This window comes from Trichosurus vulpecula, chromosome 9 (assembly GCF_011100635.1).
Source record: "Trichosurus vulpecula isolate mTriVul1 chromosome 9, mTriVul1.pri, whole genome shotgun sequence".
NCBI classification, from domain to species: domain Eukaryota; kingdom Metazoa; phylum Chordata; class Mammalia; order Diprotodontia; family Phalangeridae; genus Trichosurus; species Trichosurus vulpecula.
The window spans coordinates 32,676,821-32,694,188 of record NC_050581.1 but is presented as its reverse complement, the minus strand read 5'-3'; the positions used below and the strand labels follow the sequence as shown (position 1 = coordinate 32,694,188).

Genomic DNA, 17,368 nt, shown 5'->3' with positions numbered 1-17,368 from the left:
AACTCTAAACCACTCTCCTCACTTCTCCATTAAAAAAGAGTCTCATGGGATCATGGAATTTGAGAGGTTGATGGAACTTCAATGATCATCTATTCCAACCCCTTTGTTTCATGGATGAGGAAACTGAGGCCCAGAAAGGTAAGGGGATCAGCCCAAGGTCACACAGCGAGCCAGTGGTCAAACTGAAAGTAGAACCCAGATTTCCCAACTCAGATCCATTGCACCAAGGGGAATGTTTCCCCCATAGCACTCCTATTTTCCCCTCTGTTGAATATCTGCCATTTTTCACACATCTTTTTCAAATGAACTTCCATCTAGTCATACATCTCTCATCTTGTATTTATGAAGTTTATTATTTGAACCCATGTATAAGACTTTGCATTTATTCTGATTAAATTTCCCTTTATTGCTTTTGGTCCAGCATTCTAGTCTTTTGAGAGCCTTTTGGATTCCAGCTTGACCATACCATGTATCAGTGATCCCTCCTAGCTTTGTGTCATGTGTAAAGTACAATACACATGCTTTCCATGACTTTATCTAAGTCATTGATAAAATGATTAACCAGAAGAGGACCAAGGGATCACTGGGGCACTCCATGAGACTTCCCAGAGTCACTTAGGTGGTATAGGGGATACAGTGACAGACCAGGAAGACCTGAGTTCAGCCTTAGGCACTTACTAGCTGTGTGACCTTGGGCAAGTCACTTAACCCTGTTTGTCTCAGTTTCCTCAAATGTAAAATGGAGATACTAGCAGCACCTACCTCTCAGGGTTGTTGTAGAATCTTGTAAAGTGTTTAGCGCAGTGCTTGGTACATAGTAGGCACTTAATTAATGCTTATTCTCTTCTCCCCTTTCCCTCTTCTCCTTCTTCTAGAGATGACTACTCTTTGGGTCCAACCAAACCACAAAACAACTTTCCATCTTGTCTGCCAAAACAGCATGAGCACTGCTCAACTGTTTTGCTAAAGTCTAAGTAAACCTTATATACAACTTTCTTCCTTTTAAAAAAGGAAATAAACTTAATCTGGAATAATCTATCCTTGGTCAAGCCATTTTCACTTGTTGCAATCCCTGTTTCCTATTTTCTATGTCTGTTAACCATTCTTTAAATAATATATTCTAGAATTTTACCAGGAATTTCAATCAAGCTCACTGGTTGACAGCTTGAAGACTCCATTCTATTTATTCCGTTTTTAGAAAGTCAGGACATTTGCCTTTTTCCATTTCCTTGGTAACTTTTCCATTTTCCATGTTTACTCTTTAAAAGAAAATATATCCATTTTTTACATCACTATTGCTTCCCTATGACTCCCCTCTCTCACCGTGGAACCATTGCTATAACAAAGTATAGGTAAGTAAAATAAATCACCACATGAGCTTTGTCTGACAGTATATGTCTTGTTGCCCACTGATAGTCCATCCAAAGTAGGTGGGCAGCCTTTCCCATCAGGTCTTGGAAGGTACAGTCGGTCCTTGCATTGATCAGGGTCCTGCTGCCTTTCAGTGTTGCTTTCCCTTGTCCTAGCGTAGTGCTCATGTAACTCGTTATGATTCTGCTTCCTTTGTTCTGCAGCATTTCATAGGAATCTTCACCAATTTCCCTGAATTTTTCCTATTCCTTATCCCTTATGGGACAACAATATTTCATTACATATTATCACAAATTTGTCCAGCCGTTCCCCAATGGATGGACACCTAGGCGGCGTAGTAGGCTACTGAAAGGCATGGTGGGTAGAGCCCTGGAATTAGAGTCCAAAAGACCTGAATTTGCATCCCACTTCAGTCACTAACTAACAAATTGCAGAAAATGACTAATGAGGCAGGGGCACACATCCAGAGCTATAATGAAGAGGAGGAGGGGGCCAGCCAGGATCGTCACCAGGGTAGTGAGCCAAGGGGATCTATGGAACAGGGACTGATACCAGTTCTCAGAGTTTTCGAGCTCCCTTTGTCTATTGGCAATATTTTGGCGTACCAACCTCAGCCTTTCCCATACCACCCCAGAGTTGTTAGCGTAGAAACAACAAGCCTCTCCCGGGGCCACACATAGCCCACCCTGCTTGAGAAAAAGAAGGTCAAGGCCTCTGCGGTTCTGGAGGGCCACCTCCGCCAACGAGTTCACTTGTTTTTCTAGGACTGAGATGGACTGCTCTATGTGGGAGAGGTCAGTGTTTACCTGTGTACTTAAGGCCTTATAGTTGAGATCCCCTTTGACTAGGGCTGCCGTTCCGGTGGCGGCAGAACCCACAAGCTCCAGGCCCACTAAGATGGGGATGAGAAGTGGTATTGCTCGCCTTTTACAGTAACTCAGTTGCCCTTCAGGGGAAAAATAGTGCCAGCCTTCCTCACCCGGGAGGAGGGAAACCCGGGTAATTTTGGCCACCAAGATGCACAGGGGGCCATCTGGGTGTTGTTGGTGTCTGAGGACACAGTAGCAGAGATACGCTGGGTAAGGCCCTCGTGACATGCCCACCAAGCTCCTGGAGGGGCTGGGAAGTGGTCTGAGCTGGAGGCCTGGATCTCCTGAGTTTGTTTGCAAATGGAGCTATACTGAGAACTGGATAAAGTGGAGTTAGATGATGTAAGGCAAAGGCCTGTTCCCTCTATATCCCCAAGGGTGAGCCGTGGTTGGTTCCACTCGCAGTTCTCTGTGTTGTAGGTAGGGATGATGGAGGCATTTAGTGCCACCACTACATAGTAAGGAGGTTGGGGCTTAACACAGATCCAACAATTTTTGCCCAGTATGTGGTTAGAGCTGTTAAGTGTCTTATGAACAGCCAATAAAAGGGCAAGCAAGGAAATCTGATAGGTGTGGGGTTCCTGAGTAATAGGTGTTGGGGCAGGGATGGCCAGGTCCCCTGTTGGGCCAGTCAGATGGGGAGCTGGTAAAGGCTTCTTGGTCACAGTCAGGGTCACCGTCTCTCCCACGTGTGGCAACCCCATGGTCACCCGAAGGATAATAATGAGTCCTAGTACCCTAGAGACTGGGCCTCTCCAGGAAGGGTCGAAAGGATTTAGGACAATAAGATCAAGTATGGGGTGCCAGGGGTCAGACTTGATTGTATGGATATGGAGCAACGGGTCTGAGGGTTAGTTGGAGTCCCTAATGCTGCCCGGTAGGACGCACAGGGAGTCACTAAGGTCAGTTGAGGGGAGGTTGTAGGCTGTGATACAAGGGCAGTCACATGTGGTTGGGCATCCTGAAGTAGAACAGAGCAAGTAGCCTGCATCTGCTGGTGGGCCCTCAAAAAGGGTATTGAGGGGGAGATGTATGTCTTCGTGACTTTGGAAAGTCCAGGACTGTTTGTTGCCTGTAGTGATTACCCAAGTAGAGCTTAGCTTGGGGGCATGGGGATTGCCAGGGACCATGGAAGGGGTTAATAGGATGATTAAGAAGGGGGTGAGAACAGTCTTAGCTTTAGGGGGTTGTCGAGGGGCTCTGCCTTCCATCCTGCGATGTAGCTGTTTTCACACGGCTGTGGTGGAGCCAGACAGGAATGGAATTAACCTTGAATGCAGATGGGGTGGTCAGGATGACAGTGTGAGGGTCCTTCCACTTAGGCTTGAGACCAAAGGCTGTATGTCTTCAGACTAGGACAGAGTCCCCAAGCTGGAAGCGGTGGAGGTGGTCAGAAGTTGGAGTAGGTGGGGCTTCCCAGACAGATTTATGAAGCTGAGATTGGGTATGTTGCAGACCCTGTAGGAACTTAATGAGGGAAGAGTTAACAGGGTGGGGGGAGGTGCCGAAAAATAATTTCAGAGGGGGCTCAAACCTAGTTTATTAGGGGTGCATCGGCTGTGGAGCAAGGTCAGAGGGAGTAGAGTGACCCAGTAGAAGAGTGAAGGGGCTTAGCAAGGTCAGCCAACCCAAGGATCCAGCAGTTCAGGGACCTGCTTCTTGGTAGCAGGAAAAGGAATGTTTAGGATGGCCTGGATACCAGCTTAAGAGAGGGAGATTTCTGGCCTCAAGGTAGTACCCACGGTAGGAAACAAGAGGTGCTACAGATCTGCGTGGTAGCCGAGGGAATTTAACAGAGACAGGAGAGAGTGGGTAACTTGAAAGCAACCTTCCTCAGTGGATGTAGCTCACAAGAGATCATTAACATACTGAATGAGGGAGCAAGAAGGGTTAGATTCCCAGAAAGACAAGAGATTCTGGTGGAGGGCTTCATAAAAGAGGGTGGGGGAATTTTTGAAACCCTGAGGCAACCTTGTTCAGGTCAGCTGGCCAGAGAAGCCTGATGATCAGGTAAAAGTGCAAAGGGGCTGGCTTGCAGGAGCCAAAGGAATGGAGAGGAAAACGTCCTTAAGGTCCAAGACAGTGTACACAGTGTGGGTGGGTAGCAAGAGGCTGAGTAGGGTGTAAGGACTGGCACTGGCCGAAAGTCAGAAGTGCCAGGCTTTCTAACAGGAAGCAGAGGGGTGTTCCAGGGGGACCGGCACAGGACAAGGATACCAGCCTCCTTGAGGAGGGAAATATGGAGAGCTACTGAGTAAAGAGAACGAATCTGTCTGGAGGCTAGAAAAGCAGTTTTGGTCCTGGGGGCAGGTCACTGGAGGAGAGAAAAGCAGAGAGCTATGCCCCTGTGGGCTTCAGAAAACATGGGATACTGATGAACAGAAACCAGAGAGGCTGTGGCTAGAAGCCAGGAGGGTTAGATTTGGCCCAAACGCCAGGGAGAAAAAGGCGGTCCAGGTCGGGGCTGGCAGAAGCTGACTCGGTGGGCTCATGAAGGAGGAACTCAGCACAAGAAGGGCAGGTGGAGGGGCAACAGGAGGGGAGGTCGGGGCTAGATCCAGGGAGGCTGACTGACAGGGTTTCACAATTTGACAATAATAGCATTTTATGACAAATACCTTTTCTTTTTGAAGCTTTTTTTACCTGGACGTAACAATCAAATTTTAATTTTTAAAAGACTATCCTAAAAGCCAATTATAAAAAATTAGTCCTACTGACATTAAAAGCCAGGTTCAGAGGTCAACTAGTTTCTGACTCCACACTTCTCTTTTCTTTCAGTAAAACTTCCACTTCCAGGCTTTTCCCAACTTATTGTACAAATAGGGATCCCAGTACTGCTGCTACAAAACCTGGAGGTTTATAACTTCTTAAATTAAACTTCTTTAAAAGACATGGTCATATGAAATGACTTAACAGTTTCCTAATCCATTCATTATTTTAACAGTACAATTGTCAATCTAACAACACTTAGGGAAATTGTTTCTCTAACAACACAGATGAACCCCAAGTTGTTACCTAGCAACATGAACTTAATTTTAGAAATACAACAAACAATACCATAAACAGATGTCATGTATTTAAACCTTTAAAGTCATAATTAATTAATTACCAATCTGGCTGGACGCATTTTCACCTTCATCTTATCACCATTGACATAAACTTCACTTCTGAGAAAACTCACATATGAAGCAATTCTATTTAACTTGAATGTTTGTTTTTGCCAATTAATATATTAAATAATTTTACAATTAAGAATACTACTACAATTTGGAATCAACTGTTATAACCAGGTCAGTTTAAGTGACATGCTGGACCAATATTCCTGTTAAATTTAATAGAACCTACTCACAGATCTAGTCCAAAAGGTGGGTGGACATAATCCCTTCCACCTCTCTATAACTTCATCTATTTGGTTTTTAACTCCGGCTATCAAGCCTTTTACTCTAAGCTGCTTGCTCAAGATTTTTAATTTACTAATCTTCCACTTTTTGTCACAGTCTCTCCGTTCCTTTTCCCATAAACTGTAGTGACAAGCAGTAAAATGAACTCTAATTTATCTTAACCATTAAATTAGTAATGACACATCTTCACTTTTCACTTTTCACTTCTTTTCTGGTTGGGTCCCATTACACAAAAACTTTCTCTGCTTTATGTAGGCAGAAAAAGGGTTAAAATACTTCTCTAGCTGTTTCCCTTTTGATCTCTAGGGAGGAGTTAACCCTTCCTTATCTTGAAACTTTTTAGTGCAGAGAAGTTCAAAGGAACTTTTCCCATGTACCTTTAAGTTTTTCTGCTCTGATAACTCTGCCTTTTTTTTGAGCGGAGGTTATGCCAGAGCCCTGAGAACTCGGATCTTAACACTTCTCAGGTTTTCTTTTCTCACATACCCAGTTTTCTCCTGTCTTCAACATAAATCAATCTCCCCCCACAACTTGACTTGAACTTATGGGTATTTCTCCTTACAGTGTTAAACTTTAACCAGAATACAGACACATAGCCTGCTCTGCTCCCTCCTTAGGAATGCCAGTGTAATAGGGAGGGGCAAGGGGGGAGTTTTCTGCCCTGCTGCTGCTGCAGCAGCTGACAGGCTACTTTCACTCATTCACGAGCAGACACACACATGCACACGCACACGCACATGCACAATCACACGGACAGACAAACAAAAAACACACAAACACAAAACACAAAACAGACACCCCGGACAGATACCAGAAACCAGAACAGCCAGAGGCTGGACCGTCTTCAGCATGCCTGAGAGATTGGTACTTTTTTCAGAAGGTGGGCCTGTCAGACTAATTAGGTCTGTCTCCCAGCCTTACTGACCGCTAAAGCCACGTCCAGCCCCAAATCTCCACCAGAACCAGAAGGGAATTACCACCAGAAACCAGAAAACAGAAACCCGACTCAACTTACCCTCTGGGGCTCTGGAACATCTCAGAGATGGATTCCCATAGAGGTTTTTTTTTTTTGATCCACAAAAGTCCTAATAGAGTGCAGGTCGGCATAGGGGGATGGGTTGGTTCTCCTCCCTCGAGAGGTCCAGGGGCTCTAAAACGTCTGGCCTAAAAGCAAATTATTAATGTTTCAGAGGCTGGCTCCACTTAGAGGTCGGGACTAGGAGACGCCCACTACCCCAGGACAAGACCTCACCTGGCCAGGTCTCGGGGTGGGGGTGCCACAGACCACCCCCAGATCTCGCTGGGGCCTCCAGAAATGTTGTGCCAAAAAAAAGCAAGCGAGACCCGGATATAAATTTAGATGTGGATGTATTGAAGTGCGCGACTGTTTGGAGTAATTTCTCAAATCGAACAGCCTTGAGTAAAGGAAGAGAAAGAGTATTTCAAGGGAAAGAACACAATTAGATTTCCATGGAGATGGGGACACAAACAGTGGGAGAAGCTGAGGCAGGATGGAGAAACTGAAAAGGGGGGGGAGGTAGGGCGGGCGTAACAATAGCAGTGAGGAAGAAGTGCATTCCAGGCATGGGGGACAGACCGTACACAGGTACAGAAGTTTACACAACAACAGAACTGGAGAGTTGGAAGGGATGTTAGAAGAGGGATGGAATTTTCTGTGGGAGAAACAGTAAATAGGCTGGTTTGGCTGGACCATGGCGTGTGAAGGTGAGTCATATCTAAATTTGAAAAATTAGATGGGAGAGAGGTTGTGAATGGCTTTAAACGCTGAACAGAGGAATGGGTATTTTTATCTGAAAAGTAAGGGAACCATTGGAGCTTTTGGACCATGGTGATGACGTGGTCAGATCTGTGCTTTAGGAATATAAGTCTGGAATCTGTGTGGAGGATGGATCAGAGAGCAGACAGAGGAGGGTCTATTGCAATAGTCCAGGTGAGAGGTGAGATGGATGGACGTGACACATGTTATGAGTAGACGTGAGAAGACTTGGCAGCTTATTGGACGTGGGGGTGAGAGAGAGTGAAGACTTGAAAAGGATAGAGGCATCTAGTGGTACAGTCTCTACAATGCTGGGCCTAGAGCTGTCAGAAAGACCTGAGTTCAAATGTGATTTCAGACTCTTACTAGCTGTGTGACCCTGAGCCCAGGTCATTTAGCTTCTGTTTGCCTCAGTTTCTTCCACTGTAAAAATGGGCATCATAGTAGCCCCTACCTCACATGGTTATTTCAGGATCAAATGAAATAATGTTTGTTTTTTTAAATTTATTTTTAGTTTTCAACATTCATTTCCACAAGATTTTGAGTTACAAATTTTCTCCCCATCTCTACCCTCCCCCCCATCCCAAGATGTCATGTATTCTGATTGCCCCTTTCCCCAGTCTACCCTCCCTTCTATCACCTCACTCTACATCCCTCATCCCTTTCCCCTTACTTTCTTGTAGGGCAAGATAGGTTCCTATACTCCATTGCCTGTATATCTTATTTCCCAGTTGCATGCAAAACAATTTTTAAACATTTGTTTTTAGAACTTTGAGTTCCAAATTCTCTGCTTTCTTCCCTCCTCACCCACCCTCCTTGAGAAGGCAAACAAATGAAATATTATTTGTAAAAAATAAGTGCTAAATATTTACAGCCAGTGTCTCTGATAAAGGCTTCATTTCTAAAATATCTAGAGAATTGAGTCAAATTTATAAGAATACAAGTCATTCTGCAACTGATAGATGGTCAAAGGATAGATGATGAAATTAAAGTTATCTATACTCATATGAAAAAAAGCTCTAAATCACTATTGATTAGAGAAATGCGAATTAAAACAACTCTGAGGTACAACCTTACACCTATTAGGTTGGCTAATATGACAAAAAAAAAGATAATGATAAATGTTGGAGAAGATGTGGAAAACTGGAACACTAATGCATTGTTGGTTGAGTTGTGAACTCATCCAACCATTCTGGAGAGCAATTTGGAACTATGCCCAAAGGGCTATAAAACCGTGCATACCCTTTGATCTAGCAATAACACTACTAGGTCTGTATCCCAAAGAGATCTTAAAAAAGGGAAAAGGACGCACATATACAAAAATATTTATAGCAGCTCTTTTTGTGGAAATTGAGGAGATGCCCATGCATTGGGGAATGGCTGGACAAGCTGTGGTATATGAATGTAATGGAACACTATTGTGCTATAAGAAATGATGAGCAGGTAGATTTCAGAAAAACCTGGAAAGACTTATATGAATTGATGCTGAGTGAAGTGAGCAGAAGCTGGAAAAAATTGTGCACAGTTAACAGCAATATTGTGCAATGACCAACTTTGATAGACATTGCTCTTCTCAGCAATACAAGGATCTAAGACAACCCCAAAAGACTCGTGATGGAAAATGCCATCCACATCCAGAGAAAGAGCTATGGAGTCTGAACGCAGAGAGAAGCATTCTATTTTCTCTTCTTTTTTCTTTCTCATGGTTTGTTCTAATTCTTCTTTCACATCATGACTAATGTGAAAATATATTTAATATGATTGTACACCTAAAACCTATATCAGATTGCATGCTGTCCTGGGTAAGGGTGAGGGGATGGAGGAAGAAAAAATTTGGAATTCAAAATCTTATAAAAGTGAATGTTGAAAACTAAAAAAACAATGAAAATAAAAAAGTGCTTGGCACGTGGTAAGTGCTATAGGAAAGCTTATTATCTCACTCTTATCTTTCAAACCTAGATGACTGGGAGAATGGAGGTGCCCTAAATAGAGTAATTAGGAAGAGGGGAGATCACTAAGCCTGCCCAAGAAGCTTCCATGGCTTCCCATTTCCTCTAGAATAAAATGGCACCTCCTGTTTGACATTTAAAGCCCTTTACAATCTGGCTCCAATCATGTCTTTCCAGGCTGATTTCATATGAAATCCCCTCACACATGTTAAATCTAAAATATCCTACCCATTGTTCCTCTTATGGGACATTCTACATATTAGATATAGATCTATAGGCCTTTCTATAGATTATTCCATATGCCTGGAATGCCTGCGGAAAAATGATTTCTCCCCCTTTCCCTCTTAGAATCCTGCTGTCCCTTCGAGGTTTACCTCAAGAGGGAAAATAGGAAGAAGTCTATCTTGATCATCCCAGCTGTTAGTGCAACCCACCCTACAATTAACTTTGTGGATATTTTAAATTTACTCACCTGCATATATTGTTATCCTCTAATAGAATTGAAGTTCTTCGAGGGCAGAAATCCCGTGCGTGTGCGTGTGTGTGTGTGTGTGTACAGACTAAGCCTTAATAAACGCTATACTTGAATTAAACTGCTCCAGCCCCCTCGAATATCAGGCCTCTGTTCCAACTGAATTATCTCTTCTATTTCCTGAAATTTCTTATCTATTTCCTTTCTTTGGGTTCCGGGTAACAATACTCGGGTGACAACATTTCATCTATTTCTCCATCTGTTTGTCTTCACCAAAATGTCTTCGATCACATTTCCCAACTCTGATTCCTAGGTTTTCTCACATGAAGATATCAGATTCCAGCCCTTAAAGGCGTTTGGCATACCAGTGCCTCTCAGAAAACAAAGTTCCGGAAGAAGAGGCTCATCAAAAGGAAACCAAAATTTGGGCAATTTTCTGAATCAGGCAAACCAAAATACAGACAATTTATTCCCTGCTTTTCATTTATTCTGAGGATGAAGGAAATAGAAGGCAGGATAGTGGCTTATTGCCCGTGTGAATTAGCTCAGGGTTGTCAAGGAGTGTGGCCTCCCAAGGTATCTCCTTACTGTTCAGTGTCCCCTAGAATTCTACCCCACTCAGCACACAACTTAGAAGCACACAACTAAAGCTTTTGTGCAGTCGTAAATTTTACATTATTTTTCTGCTTTCATAGCTTGGTGGTCTTACCAGGAAGAAAGCGAGAGCCACCAGGAGCTGCCTTCTATCCTGAAGAGGTGATCTATCCCTAATTCCCATCTGCATCAGTTCTAGGTTTCTGTGTCTATCATGGGGTGGCAAAATTGAAGACTTAACAAGGGGGATGTGTGTGGTGAGGGGTTTTATGGGATGGGGAGTGTGTAGGGGGGAATAGGAGAGACCCAGGATACCTCAAATGCCCTTTCCCTAGTTCCTGCCTCCTTAACCCTCTCTATCCTTCAGCTAGTCATTCCTGTTTCCTGCAGCTACAAGGCCAAGCTTTCTGAGAAGGGCAGCAGCATCCGGCAGATGCTATGCAAAGACCCCTCCTGTGAAGTGTGCAATTCTATGGCTTTGGAGGCTGACCTGCTATTCAAATCCACTCTGCCTGAACTGTCCTCCTGGACCCTGCCATCAGATCCGTCTCTGAATTTGCCTTCTGACCTTTCAGTGGGCTCCAGTCCCCCGCAGAGCACAAGTCCAGCACACACCTCCTCAGTGAATTCCTCTTCCTCACAGGCTGCCAGTATCTTACCTGCTCATACTCTTTCTCTTTCTCCCATCAACCCAGTGGACCTCAGTATCTCCCTGCCCCATTCCTCTCCTTCAGCTACTACCCCTTTTCAGGCCAAATCCCCCCTCAGGGTCCAAACCTACTCACAGTCCGATACCACTTCCAGGATCCATATATCTGTACTGTCTCACACCTCAACTGTTGTCCACACTTCCTTGATGACGGATCCTTCCACAGAAACCACCCCTCCTGTGGTCTTGGCGCATCCATTAGCGTCTATGCTCTCGGAGGCCCTCACTTCCTCATTGCAGCCAAATCTCTTGCTGGCCCCATCCGTGATGGAAACTCCCTCAGTGGCCCCAGTTCCTTCCATGAAACCCAATAACCCAGAGCCTTCTACACCTTCAGCCAACCCAGGAGTTCACCAGGAATCAGCCAGTCAGTGTATTACCCACACCTCCTTACTGGATCTCCAATCAGACACCATTACCGCACATTCAGCTCCCACCCCTTCTACTACTCCCTCCACTCCTGTGGCTCCCATCCTTTCTGTTGCTCCCGTGGCTCCTCCGGCTCCCGTGGCTGCCCCAGCTCCTGTGGCTGCTCCTGCTCCGGTGGCTCTCCGGGCTCCTGTGGCTCCCACCCCTCCTGTGGCTCCTCCCCCTTCCATTATTCCCACACCTCTTTTGGCTCCCACCCCATCTATTACTCCTACACTATCTTTCGCTTCCACCCTTCCTCTGGCTCCTGTCCCTCCTGGGCCTCCCAGCCCTTTTGTGGCCCCCTCCCCTTATTTTGCTCCCATCCCTTCTGTAACTCCTGCCCCTTCTTTTGCTCCCGCCCCCTTTTTTGCTCCCCCCCCTTCTTTTGCTCCCCCACCTTCTTTGGACTCTGCCCCTTCTGTGCCTCCCACCCTTTCTGTTGCTCCCATCCCCTCAATAGCCCAAACTTCAGCCTTGGACCGGTCATTTTTAATAGACCCAGCTTACCTACGAGCACATGCCCCACTCAGCCACTCTCCTTACGTGGCCCACACCACCTCACTGGACCCCAGCTACTCAGGAACTTACACCACTTCTGTGGCTTCTACTCCCTCCTCAGCCCCCACCTATTCATCAACCTTCACCTCCTCAACATCTCCTTCAATGACCCCCATTTTCTCAAGGAGCCGTGGTACCTCCTCACCCCCTACTACCCCTTTAATAGCCTCCTTAAAAGTTCCCACCCCATCAACCTCAAGATTCCTCACCTCATCACTAGCACCCAAGTCCTCTCTACCCCACACTTCATTCATGGCCAGAACACTTGGAGAGGCCTTTCCCTCTTCTGTGTTCCATCTCCCCTCCACCTGCACTGTTTCGATTAGCCACACCCCTTCCCAGGCTTCTACCTCCTCCACAATCTCTACTCCCTCTGTGGTTCACACTCCTCTTATAGTCTCCTCTACAACTCCCACCACTTCTGTGGCCCCCACCTCCTCACAGGCTTCCCCCACCTTACAGAAGAAAACTTGCTCACAGGTCCTTAGGTCTTCATTGTTCCCCATTCCTTCTGGAGCCCATACTCATTCCACAACTCAAACCACTTCAGTAGCCACTGCCACCACCTCCTTAGATGAAACAATTCCTTCACAGGTCCTTAGATTTTCACAGGCTGGTACTACTCCTGTAGTCCACAGTCCTCCCAGGGCCCATACCCACTCTGTAACTCACACGCTACCACTTAACCGTACCTCCTCAGCAGCTCACACAGCCACACCAAGTAGAAAATACTTGAAGGACCATATGCACATCAAAGAGCCCACCATCTTTCTGAATGCTGCCATATTACAAGACTTTCACCCTCTGCAACAATCTTCCCCTACTCCAACACCCTCAAATGCTCCATTATCACTCACTACATGTGAAAAGCCAGACCTGCTGATAACCATTCCAAGAGTCTTATCCACAGATAATCCTCCTCTGATGACCTCAGCCCCATTGACCTCTGACATTGATGAACCATGTGCAACCTTTTCAGGCTCCACTCAATGGAGGAATTCCCAAGAGTTCTTAATACTCCCCTATTTATTGCTCTGGGGTTCCCAACAGGAGCCTCCTTCTCTTGGCACATCAGAACCCTACCTCTGGGGACGGAAGAGAGAACAGAAGGGGACTCTACCCATTCCTATGCCAGAGGAAAAGCCACGTGACAATAAGACCTCAGAGTGGCAGGAGAAGGACTTGGTTCCTTTACAACTGCAGCTCTCTAAGCAGGCTACGAATGCCAGAGCCCAGCAGCACCCAGAGGCTAATGAAGTCCCACTCCTCAGCCCAAGTGCCCAGGAATTCCTGGAAATGCACATCACAGGAAAGATAGCACTCCATATTTGGAAGGATAAGGAATTACTGAGCCAACCTAGGGCCCATCTCTCACCATGTTTCCGTCGCAGGGAACTGAAGAAATTGTCTTTCGTTCTGGAAGATACAGAGTCATCTGTTAAAGATGGGTTGAGCACAGACGCACAGTCTTGGAATGGCCGTGAGGCAGATCAGTCCTTCTTGCATTCTGAAAGGTTTCTTGCCAAGAGCATGAAACCTCATCAAGGGCAGATGCCTAATTCTCGGCGGCTCCGTAACCCTGTATCCCTAATCCTAGCCCCCAACACCCTCCATTTCCTGAACAGACTCTGTTCCATGCCTGAGTGGAGTCCTGAGAGCACAGCGAACCATAATCAACAATGCATTCAGCTTTTCTGGGGTCTCCCCTCTCTGCACAGTGAATCTTTGGCAACAACTTACATGGGGTCTAGGTCCTCATCCTGGCTGGGGGCCACCATCAAATTGCCACCAGGGAATAATCCCTTAGTTTTCTTCAATGATCTTACCTACCTTCACCTGCCCAATTCAGCAAATCAACCCACTCTGCCTTCTTCAACCCAACATTTAAAACTAATTCCAACCTCATACCCAACCTCATCCCAACCATCTTCATCACCATCTCCACCCCTATCCCCACCTGCACCTCCACCCTCACCCTTACCCCCAACTCCACCAGTGACCTCACTCCCATCTCCACCCCTTTCCACATCTCTACCCCAGATCAGGACCTTCAGAACTGATGCTGAGGAGGCCACAATAAGGATCCCCACTATCTACCTGCCCAAGTTCCAGGCCTTGGAATGGCACCTTCTGCAGAAACAGCTCCAGTCCTTATGGGGTGTACCCCCTGTTGTTCAGAAATCTCATGAAGCCTTCAACCCTTTGCCTCTCCAGCTGCCCCAGGTCCCTAAGTCCCCTTGCCCCCAGGTGCAGATTTCCAATCGGCCCCAGGAGCTGTCTTTCTTATCCAAAGATGTCAAGAAACAACTGGAGACCCATCTCCGAAGGAGGCTTGTCCAACACCACTGGGGCCTGGCCCGGAGGGTCGAAGACTCCATCAAACACCTTGTGCCTCAGACCATATCTCAAGAAGATTCAGTGAGGCCCACAAAGCCTAAGCCTGCTACATTCCAGGGCCTCAAGCACTCTGGCAAACAGGATACAGCAAGTGACTCAACAGCTGTTTTAGGTGTGGCATCAGCAATAATTGCAGAGATGGGTCCAGCTAGTCACACAGAGGAGAGCCCAAAGAGTGACCTTGAGAAAAGTCCATTCCCCAACCAACAGGAGGCATTGCAGAAACATTTTCTTCAGAAGAGTGTGGCAATGCAGCAGAAAGTGGTTCCTGAGAGTGTGAGTCGTTCCTGGGCCAGTGCAAAGGGTCGATCTGTATCATTACAGGCTACTCAGTCATCACAGAGACAATGGAAAATGAGAGAGAATGTCCCTATGGCTTTATCTATGGAAGACACAGCAACTCAAACCCAACCTCAGCCACAAGCAGAAGCACAGATCCAGCCCCAACCACAATCCCAGCCTCAGGCTCCTTCACCCACTGAAGAAGTGATTTTTGAAGTAGAGCCCTGCAAAGACATTCCATTCCTAGATCCAGAGAGGAACAAAATCCTGGAATCTCACATTCGCCATATGCACATTCGACTGAAGTTGGGCCTGCCTAAAAAGGTCCTCGAATCCATCTACCTGTTTAAACTAAAAAATCCCTCAATTCAAATTTCTTCCCCTATTGTAGGTAAGGCTCTGGGGCCTGATACTATGGTAGGGGAAAGAAACCTCCGGGAAATCTGGGTAGGTGGTGTTCAGGCAGAGAAGAGTTTCTGGAATATTGGGAAGGAATTGTGGAAAGCACCTCAGGCTGGGGGGGACTGGGAAGAGAATGCATTTACCCCTAGACCTGGCTTCATGGATAGGGGATTCAAACAGCGTATGACTGAGTCAGGGTCTAGGAGGGACATTTTAGAGCTCAATGAGAAGCATCCAGCACTACTTCCTAGACAGAGGGATCGACCCCCCAGTTTCAGGAAGCACTTTCAAGGACAGGGGTTACAGAGGCAAAGGGTATTTCCCCTCATCAAGGACAATGAGGAGAGAGCAGATGAGAGCCAAAAAAATATTTGCCTCCATAACAGTCCCTGTGTATTAAACAAGTCCATCAGCTTCTCCAAGCTAAGTTTTCACCTGAGAAAAAGGATGGTGGAGAAGGTTTTGGGAGTTCCCTTAAGGGTAAGGGTGTCTAGAGAAATGGCCACACGAAGACAGCTCCCCTCCTATCGCCAACTGGTAAACTCTGTGGTAGCTGAAGACTCTGAAACTTTTCAAGGGCCTTCACATGATAGAGTGAGTAAAGAAAAGGCCCAGATGGCTGAGGGACAAGCCCTCTCTCTAAGAACCCTGGATACCCAGGATTTAAGCTGCCTTCTCTGTAAAGCACACCTTCATGATGAGGAAGAGTTCAACCTGAGAGCACCAGAACAGAGCTACTCTGAGAAGCACACTTCAAACTCTCTGGTCCCGAGCCCTGCTCTTGGTTTTCAGGCCACTGAGGTCCCCCCTTCATGTAATCTGGGGCAACTGTATGAGGACATGACTGGTGCTCAGGGGTCTGGTACTCTTGTGAAGTTGGAAGGAGAAAGTCCCAGCTTGAGGGACTTGAGGGAGTACCAGAAACTTTCATCTGAAGTCACAGACAAAAACCAGGCCAAACAGCAGAGATTTCGAAGAAAAGGGAGCCTCGGTAAACCCCAAATCGACCAAGGAATGAGGGATGAAGGGCAGGAAAAGGACCCTAATTTATTGAAGGGCCACATCTCTACTAATAGATGGCCATCTCGGGCTCCTATGAGCAGAGTTTTAGGCTTCTCAAAGCAGGAGGGAGTACTCCAGCACAAAGTCCCTTTAGAAATCAGTTTAGCAGAGAAGATGAAGCGCTTCTTCAAGTGGCTTCGTCCGAAGAAGAAAATCAGAGCAACAGAAGAACCCTTCCGCAGGGTAGAGGTAGACACAGCTGAGGAGACCACTGAGCAAAGTGCATTCACAGGCAAGCCTCCCTCCAAAGGGAGGAGGGTTCCTTTCAGCAGTGGGGTTCCTGCAATTCCAGAGAATATGAGAGTAGTTGGCTTGATCATAGAGAACAAGATGGGGGCGATGGATGACCTGTATGCTTGGGAAGGGAGCCAACAGCAGGAGAGGGAGCTCCAAATCCTGGAGATCCAGGAAGAACCCACTGGTAGTAAATTTCGGGACCTCAGGGCACTCTCCTCTGCTATGGCTCAGGAGGATAACAGCAGGTCAAGAGGCCATGGAAAAGGTTCAGAAGGCCACTGGAGTCTGAGTTGTGAGAGGCCAGCCCAGCACAGGGAGAAAAGGGTTAAAAAAATTAAGAAAACTGTGAGATTCAGAGATCAGCATCTGCCCCCAGAGAAGCTAGCTTCCATTGCTAGTGAGGGGTCCATCTCTTCAGATCGATTCCCAGATCACCACAGAGGGTCAAGTTTCTCCAGGACTCCAGACCACTCACCGCACTACCCCAAGCTACCTTTTGGGGGATCCTACTCCTTTCACAGGGGATCCCCAGGCCCTTCTTCTCGGTATGGAGTACTTTGGCTCCCACCGAGAGAATCCAGTCTCCCAGAACATAACTTGTTCTCATGACACATGACACTATTAGCCCTTCCAACTTGTTCTCATGCCATATGACATCATTAGACCTTCCAAAGAGGATAGTTACCATTTGTGTTAAGGGCATTATCTTTCCCAAATACATTTCTGTTCTGCTAACAAGAGTAGCTGTTTTCTGTCCCCTACAAGCGTTTGCTGCAGTGCTTTGGGTGGTCAGGGTGAGGGGAGGATTCGTTGGATTGCCCAAGAGATACATGCTGAAAGGAGCCTTTTGGGAAGGAAGGCCCTTTGTGACTTCAGG

The 17,368-nt window shown here is 46.5% G+C and overlaps 2 protein-coding genes across 2 annotated transcripts in view; both read left to right on the top strand.

The window, feature by feature from the left end:
- Positions 1-12,437, top strand: part of LOC118832077 (transitional endoplasmic reticulum ATPase-like) — a 54,642-nt gene extending 42,205 nt beyond the window's left edge. The window contains 2 exon segments of the mRNA XM_036739528.1: positions 10,801-11,721; positions 12,126-12,437. Coding sequence (XP_036595423.1) covers positions 10,801-11,721; positions 12,126-12,437 — 1,233 coding nt within the window.
- Positions 12,438-13,706: 1,269 nt separating this feature from the next.
- On the top strand, positions 13,707-17,218 carry LOC118830764. The gene has a single exon (XM_036737691.1). It carries the CDS (start codon positions 13,747-13,749, stop codon positions 17,098-17,100), a length of 3,354 nt encoding a protein of 1,117 aa, XP_036593586.1. The 5' UTR covers positions 13,707-13,746; the 3' UTR covers positions 17,101-17,218.
- The last annotated feature ends 150 nt before the right edge of the window (positions 17,219-17,368 follow it).